The following is a 14,970-nucleotide window of genomic DNA, read 5'->3' as shown; positions in this document are numbered from 1 at the left end:
GCAAGGGCAGCAGACTGATTTCCTCCACCACAGAGGACACTCAGATATCATGCTGTCAAGTCTGATATCAATGCCTAGAAAGATCAGAAAGGGGACACAAGGAGCAGAGAGTGTACTCCATCCATATAGTGGCTCCATACAGAACATACAAATGGATTTCTATCTTCCTTCTGACTGGACATCCTTATCAATACTTCTTATCAGTACTGGGTCTCCAAGGCAGGCCCTGGTCCAGTGGGTTTGTGGTTTGAGAAGAATGTTCCACTTTTCTCTAAGACTTACTTTTGGAGGGAGGGGGAGAGGAGGGGAAGAAACCTAGAGAATTCATTTGTGAGAAAGAATATACTGCTGCAATGCAATTTTTGTCTGTGACTAATTTGAGTTACCAATTTCACTATTTTTCCTAGACATTTTTTATTCACCATACATACACATTTTATTTTCCTTGCATATCAGAAAAGGGACTGGGCTGCAAACTTTGAATCCAGATTCCAGCTCTTGGGGATGTTCAAATGAAGGGTTCTGAGTTGGGCCCAGGGAAAGGGAAAAACTCCCTCTCTTTTGTAAATATGCAAATAATTCAGCCATTATGACTATATGAGTATTTTGCATGATCAGAGTGGAAGACAACCTAGATTAGTCGTGTAATGCAGTGCTTAGATTCTACTGTGATGGCTGCCATAAAAAGTAAACCCCATAAAAGATAAATAGACGTTATTCAGAAGGCAATTTCCTTTATGCTTAGAACAAGGTCTCAGATTTGACCTATATGTTCAGGATCTAATACAGTAACTTCCTGGGCACCCTCAGCTCCCATTCACTTCAATAGGACTTGAAGTGCTTTCTGCCTTTCAGACGACTGACATCACAAGCTTAGGCCCTCAATATCACCAGAAGTTAGTGATCTCCATACAGACGATATAAAGACACAAACCTACAATTTTTGTCTTAGATTATTAAGATTTTTATTAACTTATAAGGTTAAATTCATTCTCGAGGCAAACTCATTCATTTTTAAACCGTAAGTTATAAACATTAAATCTGACTTTGCTTGGAAAGGAAGCACATTAACTAGTTAGTTACATACCTAAAGGATAAATCGTTAGGTGAATATACTATGTTACTGAAAATTTAGCGAAGGGATAGGGTAAATGACTTGAGATAAGCCTTATGTTATTAGATTGATCCCATTTCTTCATCTTGGCAAGCCCTCTGCTACCCAACGTACTAGATACTATATAAATAAACCACACCTGAAAAAACTGCAAGTGCCAACATATAGCTGTATATTTTTTCAGGATGCCACATTTTGTATATAGTTTCTAAGATCATTTTAATATCTGTCATTCTGTTTTAGTCAATCTAAAGAATATATATATGTATATATATGGCAGAAATAGGATATTTTCAGAATGAATTTTTAAAAATGGTATCCTTTTGAGTTGGCGCAGTTTTTCCCTTTCAGTAAATCACTAACTTAGCAATGATAACACAATTAGTTAATTTAGAAGGAATATGTACTTAAGAATGGGCAGAACATGTGTTTAAAAGGAAGGTAACAGAGGCAATGTGGTCTAGCTAGCAAGAGCTCAATTAATATTTGTTCAGTACTTTGAAACTTTACAGTACTAAGTCCTAACTAAAGGATTGATTCATCCTCACTGGCAAAGGTCTCACAAACTGCACCCTTCTGCACCAGCAAGGGACACTGTTCCCCAGGAAGAGAGGCACTACTTGTACCTCCTCCCTCCTCCACTGCAGAATGTCAAGGGCATATAATTAGTGCCCTGGCTCTACCTCCTCACTACCCACAGGACCCACTCTTCAGTCTACTAATCAGGCTTCAATACGTGCAGAACCATTTTGTGTTTTATGAAATGTGGCATGAAAATTACATCTGGATATAGCAGAGGCATAAACATAGGCAGGATTTGTGGCATGATTGCTGCTTTAAAGAAGTTCCATATATTTATCCTAGATAAAGCAGTATCGTAAAGACATAGTGCTATATTTTTCCATATCTTTTTTTATGTTTTAATTTATTTATTGCTGCAGCTTCCCAGGAGGATTCAGTTCAAAACATTCAAATTCACCAACGGGCACCGTTCTGTTTTTATTTTTGGATATGGCTCTCTCATACAAGCGGTCAATTGATGCTTTTATTTTTAATCACTAGTGCTGGATTTTGAAGTGGGGGTTTCTTAAAGGTCCAGCATAAGGGGAAAACATTAGCAGATGAATACAGTTAACATCAGAACTTCCCCACTTTTCCGGATGTAGTTAAACTTAATCTAATCTGACATAAAGTTACATGCTGACAAACTGAAGTATTTCGCTATCCAAAGCAGACACGTTACTTTGACCAGAAAAAACTCATACATTTCTTGTGAACCCAGGAATGTTAATGTTGACAGCTTTTAAAAGTCCAGCCTTCTATTCCTTTGAGAGAAATATTATTTTTCAATAGCTCAACAGGATTTATTTTAATGTCTGCCCTTGCATCTGCACAAAGTGAGAGAAGGGAGGAGTCTAACCTGGGAATAGAGTCTTTAAACTTTACAAAGAAATAAAAGCCCTGTTTCAGGTGGATCTTCTCTATTTTGTGCACAGGTGGAAAGTAACTTTCTCCTTGTAACAAAGCCAACCCCCCACCCCAAACAATAGCACATACTTGTTGAACTGATTTCCCTAGCAATGATTTTAGCACAAAGAGGTGATGTGATTTTCACATAAATTAACAAAGCTGAGAATTGTTCCCCCTTCCTCTTGTAAGTGACTATTAAAATATATTTTGGATAGGAAAGAGAAAAAGAAAAGCAAACTACAGAACAAATCCAAGAATAACTGGAAAATATATTAAGAATATGATTCTTATTTCAATGTACTTGGGATTTACGTGTGTGAGCCAGCCACTCGTATTAATGGGTCATAAGAACTTAAGAACAGCCATATTAGGTCAGACCAAAAGGTTCATCCAGACCAGTATCCAGTCTACTGACAGTGGCCAATGCCAGGTGCCCCGAGGGAGTGAACCTAATAGGTAATGATCAAGTGATATCTCTCCTGCCATCCAACTCCTCCTTCTGACAAACAGAAACTACGGACACCATTCCTTATCCATCCTGGCTAATAGCCATTAATGGACTTAACCTCCATTAATTTATCTAGTTCTCTTTTAAACCCTGTTATAGTCCTAGCCTTCACAACCTCCTCAGGCAAGGAGTTCCACAGGTTGACTGTGCGCTCTGTGAAGAAGAACTTCCTTTTATTTGTTTTAAACCTGCTGCCCATTAATTTCATTTGGTGGCCCCTAGTTCTTACATTATGGGAACAAGTAAATAACTTTTTCTCATTCACTTTCTCCACACCATTCATGATTTTATATACCTCTATCATATCCCCCCTTAGCCTCAAACTTGTGCCTCAAACTACAAATATTGTGAATAAAAGAGCAACATACCAAATTTCTTGTAGGATGGGAAATGCTAAAATATTTTTCTGTACCACCTCAAATACATCTGTATCTTATTTTCTTCTATTCCTCTCTCCACTGCCTAAGTACCACCCATACAGCTCTTTTTAATACCATATTTGTGGCTTTCTCCCACTCTCAGATTTGTACATACTTTAATGGCCAACAAATACCACTACTGCTCTTTCTTCAGCTCTTTCCTAAAATTATTACTTCCACCAAGCCCATCAATATCAATTCATCACATCAAGATGTGTGATTACAAAAAGATACATGTGCTACTTAGAGATTAGACTATCTACTGCTCACTTGTCTTCTGGTATGCATCTGAACATTATTGTCTCTGTAATTTAGAATATAAGATCCTTAAGTCACATCACATATTTATAAGAACAGTTAAGTTTCTAGAGCCCAAGAGTCAACTTTTCTGCCCATACTGTCACGTTACTTTGCATATTTACTCGGATGTTTTACTTATGCATATTTTTATTCTAAAACTTTCATCAAGAGGTGGCTAATTAAACTTGGTACTTTAAATTTGTAAAGAGTTTAGGATAATGAGAAATGTAAATAGACAATAAACAAAACATGCCCCAAATCATGTAATATATTATATGAATTTTTCAGCTTGTTGAGGTCTTGTATCTTTAGGAATCTCACTGGAGTCCTCTTTAAGTGAAATTCTATTATGAAAAAGCACAACTGCACTATTTACAAAAAAATGTAAAGCAAAAATTAAGACCTAAACTACATTAACTGCAAACTTTTAGCTGTTTTCATGTGTGGACTTGAAATAAGTGAAAAGAAGAGTAGTCTTTACAAATATTCAAATTAAATAGAGTGCTTTAATGCTTTAAGTAAAAATACTATGCAGCGCACTATAAAGCAGATTAGAGAAGCTTTCTACCATGATAAGAATTTATTGGTGTATAATATAGGGCCATATCCTAGTACACAGGTAGTTAATGGGATGTTTGCAATTTTTTCCCAACATATTAAAAAAGCAAAAGGAAGTTCTATGGCCTGTGTTATACAGAAGGTCAGACTTGATCCCAATGGTCCCTTCTAATCTCAGTATTTATAAACTTTTGAAAAAGAAGTGTTTTAGGCTGCTTAAGAATCTCCTTTAAAAATAAATTTTCTTTTTTTTCTCCCTCTAGGTTATGAGAATTCATACGATTGCCTAAGCTGGCCTCTAGATGGTAGATGGTACAAAAGAACCTACATCTAGGAATCTCTTTTCTGATATACATGTTAAGATTTATATTCCCTGCACCATATGGCTACCTAGATCACCCTCCTAAAGTCAGCAATCCCAACATTACAAAATGTAGTTGTGGAATAAATAAAATGTCAAAAAACATAAGTGCCAAAAACTGAACCTAATGTGCCAATGTACTTAATGTACCAACTGTTGTAGGAAAACAGTTACATATACAGTTGTGAGATTCTATTTTTCACTTGCTTTAATGAATTGGTTTAAGACAAAAAATGATTAATTCTGGCTCATCAAGTGTTCTTTCATTTTCAATTTAAAATAGCTGAAAGTAACATGAAACATGAAAATTAGACAACATGAAAATTAAAGAGTTAGATTTAATTGAATTCAATTAAATATAATGGCTCTAAGCATTATTTATCATAAAGGCAATCTGAGGTCACAACCCAGTGGAACACATACTAACCAATAATACTTCCATGACTTCATATCTTTTCAATTTAAAAAAAAAAATTTCCTCTTCTATGTTTTACATCCAATAGATATTTATTACAGAGGTGCTGTGTGGAAACTTCAGACACCAGCATGTTACATTTTGATCCAAACGTCCAGGCTGCCTGTATGAGCATGGAACTGCTGTGTGGTGTATGAGCACAGGATATACCTCTATATTATTGAAGGTAAGGAAGCGTTCATACAATTTGCCTAATATTATGCAAAGTAGGCATGATCCTTAACCTTCTGGCAAAGTAGCCCTCAGTTCAAACTAAGTGCAATGACAATAATGTATGCACACTTTCTATCAATCAAGAGGTGGTAACGTTGTATTTTATATCTTCTTGTCTCCACTGCCACAAACGTGTGTGTATGTTCGGGGTGATGTACTGCCATTCCCTTAGTCCATGGGTCATTATATCTTCTGGGTTTCTCTTATCTTTTAGCCAGAGAACCCCACTGAGGATTACTCTTGCCTAAAAAGGCACTTTGTGGTCATCTCTCACACAGAGAAGCTCTAAGACCAATCAAGTTTACTTCATGTGTTGACTTTCAAAGACTGAACATGGATTTTCCTGACATTACACTATTTTCCTAAAATTAAGTTAAATTATTTGTAATGTGGAAGAGCAATTGCAACAACATCTGTCATCAGAAAAGTGCACCACTTGTCTATATTTAAATAATGTAGATAGGTCTCTTACCTTGCATAGTAGTCCTTTGGAGGAACAACTTCCTGAAAGAATTGTAACTGGTACAGATAAAGTCCAATCAAGTGCCCCGCACTGTATATAGCCATTAATACACACAGACAGCTGAATATCAGCGGATCAAATGCTAGGCAACAGGACCACCATGTACACAGCCCCAAAAATACAAAGAAATACACAGCTGATGTCAAAGATGGCAACATCATGCCTGCAAAAACAAATATTGAGGATTCTCTGAGAATATTAGCATTAAAAACATTTATTAACCCTAAAACATTATGTAATTTATCAAAACAATTTCAAAATAACATTTCTGTTTTGATAGTTTTTACTTATTATAGGTAACATCTCAGACTGCTATTAACTGAAAAATATCATAAAACATATATATTTCATTTTACTTACTCTATGAAAAAACAACACTTGGTATGTAGCTAGGTTTAGAAGGATTAGATTTAAATTAGTAAATGTTGATTTCATACCGATTGAAAAAATATTTCCATCAGTACTAACAGAAATTTACAGACAGGCAGAGTAAGAAAAATGTTGCTTGATAACTTATTAGAGTTTGATGTATTTTGACATGTGATGTTGCCAATTTGTGTTTAATGGTTATAAAGCTTTAACTTTTTGAATCTCAACATCTTCTGTAATGAAAGAATTATGAAATCAAATTCTGCCATGCCTATATATAGTCAAATTCAATATTTCCTCTGAGTACTTCGAGTTCCTAGTTTGTACAGCTCTTTCCCACTGTAAAAGAAGAGAGAAAAACAAGAATGTGTGTTCATAAACCCCAAAATCAGCATGGAAACGCAGAGGTAGGTGCTGTACCTGAAAGTACTTCTAACTTTTTTTAAAAAATATATTAGTTTTCAAGTTGATTACATTTCTGTAAAATAATGTGTAGGATAATAAAATATTATGAGTAATGAATATGGTGTGAAAGTTTCCCTTTTAATCATTGAGTTTATAATCACTAGAAATTTGTGTCCCTGTCAGTGAGATACTGTGTACACTGGAAATAAAAGAGCATCTACAATATATCCGGTACATGTGGTCTACGTAAGTGCCAAATATGGATGAAAAGTAATCCAATTTACACCTCATAAATATTTGTAATACTTAGTGTATACCAAGGGCTTTCTTGTATCCCATGGTGATTTTCTTTTACACACTTAAACAACATTTCATTTGTGAAGTTGCTATTTTCACTCTCATGCAATGTCTACTGTACCCTGGAGGGGCATTTGAGGAGGTGGGGATGGGAGATGCTCACATCTAAGACATAGGAAACTGGAAGGGTGAAACTTTCACCCTACATAATAGGCCAAACACATCACCAAAGCAATCCACTGAAGTCAATGCAATCATACTAAGGATGAATCTGGCCCATTTGCTTGAGATCTGGGGCTCATTCATCTGAGTCTGGGTAGTCTGCTGGGTAGTCTGCTGTGCTTCAGAAGGACCTCTCCTTATAAATTAAAAACACTTTTTATATATTTAACACCATTATAAAAGCTGACGGCAAAGCAGGGTTTGGGATGGAGACTGACCGCTCGCGACCCTCCATGTAAGTACCCTATGATCCCCTGAGGGATCCCAACCAGTAGCGTAGCTAGGGGGGGAATCAGGGAGAGGCTGCAAGCACAAGTGGCGCCTTTTTAATTTTACTCATCCAGGAGGAAAAAAAAGAAAAAAAAAGGCGCCACCTGCTATGGCACTCTTACAGACAGGGCGGCGCTCCAGGTCTTCGGCGGCACGACCTTCACTTGCTCCGGGTGTCTTCGGTGGCACTGAAGCTTCATCGCTGAAATGATGTGAAGGTAAGTGAAGATCCCGCCGCCGAGGTGCCGCCGAAGACCTGGAACGCTGCCCTGTCAGTAAAAGCGCTGCAGCAGGTGGCACCTTTTTTTTTCCACTCCCCCTCTTCCCTCCACCTGGCTATGCCACTGATCCCAACCCTCAGTTTGAGAACCTCTGCCTTGGTGGATGCAGCTTTAAACTGTGTTTGGAACCCTACCATCAGACAGAAGCCACCTGATGGAAATGAATCAATGTATTCTCCTGCAAGTGTGCTATCCTGGCCAGCTCCACCCACTCTTGAGTGATGATGTCTCCCTTTCAGCTCCCAAGCTAAGTCAGGTTGTGAACTCTTTACACTGATGAAAATCCCCACTTCCTGTTGTTGTTTCAGCTGACAGAGGTCTTTCATCCTGGGTTATGTTAACAGAAGCTAGCATAAACCTGGGATGCGTGCAGCCCTTCACTGCTAAGGTGTAGGATACACAGTATTGTACGTACTAAAGTTAGCTTTATATATCTCTGCTAAAAGAACCTTCCACTAACAGTAAATTGGTCTGTGTTGTATTAGCATCATCACAGGCTTGTACAAGGTACTTTAGGCCAAGCTATTGTCTCTCCTCCAGTATATAATCAGCAAGTGAGTATATACCATTTTAATGATTCATATATTTAAAGGTCAGAAGGTTCCCTTAAGATCATCTAGTCTGATCTCGTGCATAACACAGGCCATAGAAACTCATCCAGTAAATCTGCATCAGCCTATAATACTGTTCTTTCTTTTAAATAGATATCCAGTCTTGATTTAAAGTCTTCAGTGATGGAGAATCTACCATATTCATAGGTAAATTATTCCAACTACTCATTACCTTTGCTGTTAAAAAACTGTACCTTTTTCTAGCCTGAAGTTGTCTAGTTTTAGTTTGCAACCACTGGATTTCATTATGCCTTTTTCTGCTAGATTAAAAAAATGTCTACTATCAGAAAAAAACTTTTCCCTTGGCAGGTACTTTCAGACTGTGATCAATCACCTTTTAACTTCCCTTCCCCCAACTAAACAGATTGAGCTTCTTAAATCTCACACTATAAGACATCTTTTCCAGACCTCAAATCATTCTTATAGCTCTTTTCTGAGTTCTCTTCAATTTTTCAACATCCTTTCTGAAGTGCAGACACCAGAACTGGACAGTGCTACACTAAAGTTCTCACTAATTCCAAATACCGAAAGAATATGACCTCTGAATGCCTCCTTCATATTCTTTGTTTATATATCCATAGAATGCATTTGCCCTCCTAGCTAAAGCATCACATTGGAAACACATGTTCATTTGGTTATCTATCATGAACCTTAAGTTCTTTTCCATGTCATTGCATTCCAAGATACAGTCTCTCATCTTTTAGGTGTGACCTACATTCTGTGTTCCTAGATTTGGCCAAGTGATCCAGATTGGTCTGCATAACTCACCTGTCTCATCAGTATTTACCACTTCACTGTTCTTTGTGAATCTGCTGCAAATTTCACCAGAAATTTTATACTTTATTCTGTTTTATTCTTTGATAAAGACATTGAATAGCATTGGGAGTACAGACTCCTGCAGGACCCCACTAGAAACACCCCCTCATTTACAATTACTTTTCATGATCCATCAGCTAACCAGTTTTTAATTCATTTAATATGGATTACATTAATTTTATATAGTTCTTTTTATTAATCAGAATGTCATACAGGAATATGTTGAATGCCTTGCAGAAGTCTAAGTATATTATGTCATCACAGTTACCTTTATCAACCAATTTTGTAATTTCATATAAAAACTATCAAATTTGAACACTTTTTATTATGGAATGTATAACAAACCAGTAAATAAAGAGTAGTAATGTTTTGTTTGTTTAATATTGTATGACGTGTGTGTATGTGTGTGTGATATGTGCGACTTGTGTGAGTGTGAGTGAGTGTTGTTAGAAGGAGCCAGCACTTAGCTATTAATGCACACTTCATTTCTTACCTACAGCATGTAGCCTCTCTCAGTTTGGCCATAATAATAGCTTTAAAATGAATATATATAGAATGAGTGGGCTACTTAGTACTAGCACCAAAATAAATAAATAAAATTAATCAACTCACTGTACTTCTATGCTTGCCAAAAAGCTAATTTAAATAAAAATCAGCAGCAATTAATTTTCCTCCCAAATTTCCACTGTTATTCCCCAGTGTGCCAAAGTGCTGGAAATTCATTTGTACAATGTATAATCTTAGGAACTCTTGGCGAACTTATCAAAAGCACCAACCTGTTGAACCAAGTAAAATTGTAACAACAACTTTTCCAGCGGTGGTTATAATATTTCCAATAAACTCTTTCAATTTGGAAGCCACTGAGGCAATTCTGCGCAGTAGTTTTAATTTTGTGGTTTCTTCAAATTCCTCTTCGCTATTTTCTCTACCATCCAAATCTTCACATATTAATGCATCATCTGGCTCTAACTTTTCTCTTCCAGCCTGAGAAAGAGAGAAAACAATGTGATATGAAACGAGGGACCTGTGTCATATAGGTTATTAGCCAAGTCATTTTTATAGTGACTGACTCTATAATCACAAAATAATCCGAATAAAGAGTTGTGAAAGATATATTAGAAGTCTATTTGGATATCTAAGGCTACCACCTTAGACTTGTCTTAAGAAGAAAGAGGTGAAAAATATCTGAAAGTAAGATTTTCCCTGGCAAATGTAATCCAGCTGGTTCCTCTGGCAGGCAGCAAGTACTTCCAGTTCTACATGTTTCTATTCAAAATTATGACCACTCAACATTCTGGTTTCTTGATTAGATTTTTTTAAGGCCCTTTGAAGCACAGATCATTAGTATTATTTCCAGGCCCTGAACAAAAGTGGCTCCCTATCAGATGATGTTCCTCGGGGGGTACGTCCAGACTACCTGCCGTATTGGCAGGTAGCGATCAATTTATCAAGGATTGATATATTGATCCCTGAATGCGCTCCCCGTCGACTCCGGAACTCCACCGGAGTGAGCAGCGGTAGTGGAGTCAACGGGGGAGCTGCGGACGTCGATCCTGCGCCGTGACGACAGGAGGTAAGTCCGAATAAGATACTTTGACTTCAGCTATGGTATTCCCATAGCTGAAGTTGCGTATCTACATTCACACCTCCCCCTCAGTGTAGACCAGGCCAGGGTAACCTCCTTCTTGGGATCATTACCATTCCCTATTGCAGGTTCTCCTCCCCCCCACCGCCCTTATGAACCCAGAGTTTATCCATTGGATGGAAGGGTGTGTTAGTAGCCTTTTCCTTGATCTTTCCATGCATTAGTTAGCAAGAGGCACTGACACAATGAACAGCCATGACAACTATCAGCATGCCTGGACTTAGAAATCAAAAAAAAATCTAGGCCTTCTTCCAAACCTAGATTTGCTTCATTATACCAAATAATGCTACTATCAAGGCTAGTTTTCATGGCAGAGAAAGATAATTCTATATATGTAATTCTAGTATGGATATGGCTATAAATGTGACTCCCTAAAAGAGATTAATACCAGTGTGCTATTAGTATAAATGCAAAAAGAGATCACGGATAAAAACATTACAGTAAACAAGCTTTCTTGTTTCTTCAATATATCCACTGATTGCACTATGTTACCCAAACCTGACTGAATCAAATTCACCAAAAGAGCATCCCAGTTGGTCCCCACATCCCCATTCTACTTTGTTTCTGTAATGTTATACTATCAGTTTATCCGGCTACAAATGGGTTCAAAGAGGAGGCCTAGCATGTGGGACTGGTATTCAAGTAACAGTTCCCACCGACAGAGAAAAGAAAGAGACGAAGAGAATCTCAGCAACAGAGAAAGAGAGAAGAAAGCAATGTGTGCATGTGTTTGGGAGAGGGGAGTAGAATGAAAAAGCTATGAGGAGAGTGATAGCTCAGGATGGATGGATGAAAAGACTGGGAAGAAAAGAGATGTACCATGGAAGTTCAAAGAAAGAGAGATGGAAGCCTGGAAGGATGAGAGAGAGGAAGAGAATGTGAGAAAGAAAGAAGGTGAAGAAACAAATAATACAAGGAAGAGAAAGACAAATGTGAAAAAAGTTAAGTGGCAATTAAACAACGAAAATGAGAGGGAAGAGGGAATTAAATAATGAAAAAAGAGAAAGAAGAAGAAAACCAGAAAAGACACACACAATAGGTAAGTAATTTGTTAGGATTTGGTGGTGACCCTGGTGCAGGGAAATAGATTAAACTTTCTGAAGAACAGAAAGATATGCATCATTGAGTGAAGGGACCTTAATCACCCTAGCCTGACAGAGGGTGGGGGGCATCTGCATTACCAGGAGGCCCAGCATGAATACAATTGAAGGAAAATATATTAATCCAGACACAACACAAAGGACATTTTAAAAAAATCTAACAATAAATGGGCCAGATCTTCACCATATGTAACTTGGCATAGCTCCATTTGTTTCACCGGAGTGACTCAAAATTAAATCAGCTGACCATCTGACCCAATTAATTTCTTTTTGATAGCCAGGGGCACATGTGAGTATAATATCTGTAATGACTTTTCAGGAGAACAACACATTTATTGCGGCCATTGGAAATGATAGATTAGAGAGCATTGATTGAGTGGCTTTCAGTGGAAATTGCAGAACTGTTATCCTTCTGAATATTTAACTGTACAGAATACTTCATTACAATTTTGTTAGGTGGATTCCCCAAGGAAAAGAAACTCCCTCTTGTTCCATTTCACCTTTAAACTTTTTGCCAACTTTCTCTTCCCATTAATATTGTCTGTGACTGCCCAGAAAAAGCTTGTTCCATCTAGAGTTTCTATTTTGCAGACAATGAAATATGTATTAAATGCTGTAGAGCTGTTGTGGGAAATCCTCTCTCTCAGACATGTCCGGCTGTTTCACTAATTACGACCATTATAAGTGGAGTGCGCTGGCGTCACAACCACTTTGCCATCGTCACAGTTCATTTTCATGGCTTTCAACAAACAAGGTTAATAGCTCTAGAAGCAAGGCAATCATTAGGAGGTTGCAGTGTGCACACTCAGTAAGCATCTCCGGTGGGGTTTTAGTATTGAGAGGAATTATTATTGTCTGCTACCCTTGCTGGATCTCATGTCTAGAGAGCTCTCTAGTTGATGATACTTTACCTAAATAATTAACCACAAAACAATGCTGCAGTTCAGCTAAATGCTGCAAAATATTCTTCATACCACTATCACTATATCAATGGGAAAGACACAGGAAAAATATTACAATGGCAACTTTCTATGTACTAGAATTACTAGAAGAATTCCTTATTTAGCCTGTTGGGTCCAGTCCTATGTTTCCAAGCCAACTGTAGCTCTATGTTTCTTGTTTAATGTGATCATTAAACGCCTAACTCTTATGTGCATGCAAAAAACAAATGAAATCAGTGGAAATTCTGGATGTTCGGGGATGAGGGATTGAGCTTTTATATATATATATATATATATATATATATATATATAAAAGAGGACATCTTCAGCTCTTCCATTTATTTATCTGTATCTATCGAGATACTGTTTGCAACAAAGATAAAAATGTAATTTCAAAGTAACTGCTCTTACAAAGGAGACTGGCAGACGTTGGATATAAATGACAATGTAGATTAAAACAATGAGCTCAAAGGGAAACTTTTGAAAACAGATTTTGTTTGTGTATATATACAAATTATGCTTTCTACTAGAGATTGGCATGTCCGGTATTCAGAGCATAGACCTTTGGGCTAAAAATTCCCAATGCCTAATCGCAGCCCGGAGAGCGATTCCATTGGTGGAATTTATGCTCTTAAAGAATGCTCTTAATTTATCTTCCTTAGTTACCCCATCTGTAAATGTTGATAGTATTTAGCTACCACACACATATTTGCAAGTTCTCATGCTAGATTTTCCAAGAAGTTACAAGCGAATCATAACATCCCCTGGCCATGCTGGTAAAATCGGTATCTGAGCAGAGCAGCACTCTTCTAGGAGACCACGATGACAGCCACTTTCTTCTGCTATGCAGAATTTGGCATAGATGGATCTGCATAGATGAATGTGCGTAAAATGCCTTCAATATAAAAATTATTATATAAATACTATCGCTAGGAATCTATACTAAATAGGAAGATGTTATACACAAGCCATTTTCATTGCAAGTTAAAAAGAGAGCTCTTTTGAAGCAATAATAATTATTTAATATCCTGAATCAGCACCTTCACATATGTGCAAGAATGGGAAATATAAAACTGAATACAGAGAAAACACACAAAACCAAACAAAAAACAAAAACAAAACCCTTACCCTGAAGGGAACAGAAAAATGAATTTAAAACTCGTCTTGGGGGGAAAATGAGAATTTAAAAAGGGAAAAGAAGGAAGGAAAAAAGAAATAAGAAAAAACCAAAGGTGACAAGTAAGGAAAAGGAGGGAAATTTCTTTGTTGCATAGATGGTGGAGCAGACACCCTTTTTCTCTCTTCCAATCCATCTCAGCTGCTAAAACTCATCCTATGCATATCTTCTTAACTTCTGCCAAAAATAGCTGTTTGGTTTCCCTACAAACACAACAGGGATCCTGTTTTTTCCACTTTGAGAGTCTGGCCACTCTAGTTTGGTTCCCCATAGTTCTAGTCAATCTGATGCACATTCTGTCTTACTCCCCTCTAGTTTGGGTGTTAGGGTATGTGTCAGTGTGGAGGGGGAGAACCACTAGGAAGAAGAGTCTTTCTGGACTTATCAGTCCCTGTTTACCAGTCCCAATTTATATCTAACAGATTGTTTAAAATTACAACTCTGAAGCTTCTATTGTTGCTTTCTCAAATAAAAATGGAACTAATCGCTGAGGTTGGGCACAACATGAATGGACTAAGGATTTTGACTTCCATCTGGTGATAACGTCAGTTGTTCTAACCGTTTTTGATGCATATGCTGTAAGATATGGACACACTCATCAAAAAACAGCATTATTCCAGACAGACTGTTTTGCAAAGCCTTCGCCCCAAATGGGTCAGCCTGAGACTATAAACTAATGCTGCATAGGACATAGTCAGAAAAATACTTTTACTTCCTTAATAAATTACTTATTATGCAACTACAGAATCCCTGTGGTTTCTGATTAAAACAAATAAATCTCTCCATTCAACTAGTATATAACATTTTTGAAGTCATAAAAATGTGTTTCCATTGCCTTTTCTATGTAGAATGGGGCCCCGCGACTTTTTCATAAACAAACTAAATGTAGTTTAGG

General features: G+C 37.3%; 1 protein-coding gene across 1 annotated transcript in view; it reads right to left on the bottom strand.

The window, feature by feature from the left end:
• Positions 1-14,970, bottom strand: part of PIEZO2 (piezo type mechanosensitive ion channel component 2) — a 485,914-nt gene that overhangs the window by 177,519 nt on the left and 293,425 nt on the right. The window contains exons 6-7 of the mRNA XM_075062935.1: positions 9,989-10,196; positions 5,891-6,104 (exon numbers count right to left, since the gene is read on the bottom strand). Coding sequence (XP_074919036.1) covers positions 5,891-6,104; positions 9,989-10,196 — 422 coding nt within the window. The remainder of the gene's footprint in view (positions 1-5,890; positions 6,105-9,988; positions 10,197-14,970) is intronic.

This window comes from Chelonoidis abingdonii, chromosome 2 (assembly GCF_003597395.2).
Source record: "Chelonoidis abingdonii isolate Lonesome George chromosome 2, CheloAbing_2.0, whole genome shotgun sequence".
Taxonomy (NCBI): Eukaryota; Metazoa; Chordata; order Testudines; family Testudinidae; genus Chelonoidis; species Chelonoidis abingdonii.
Note: the sequence above shows the minus strand (reverse complement) of the source record. Positions and strands in the feature narration are given on the sequence as shown.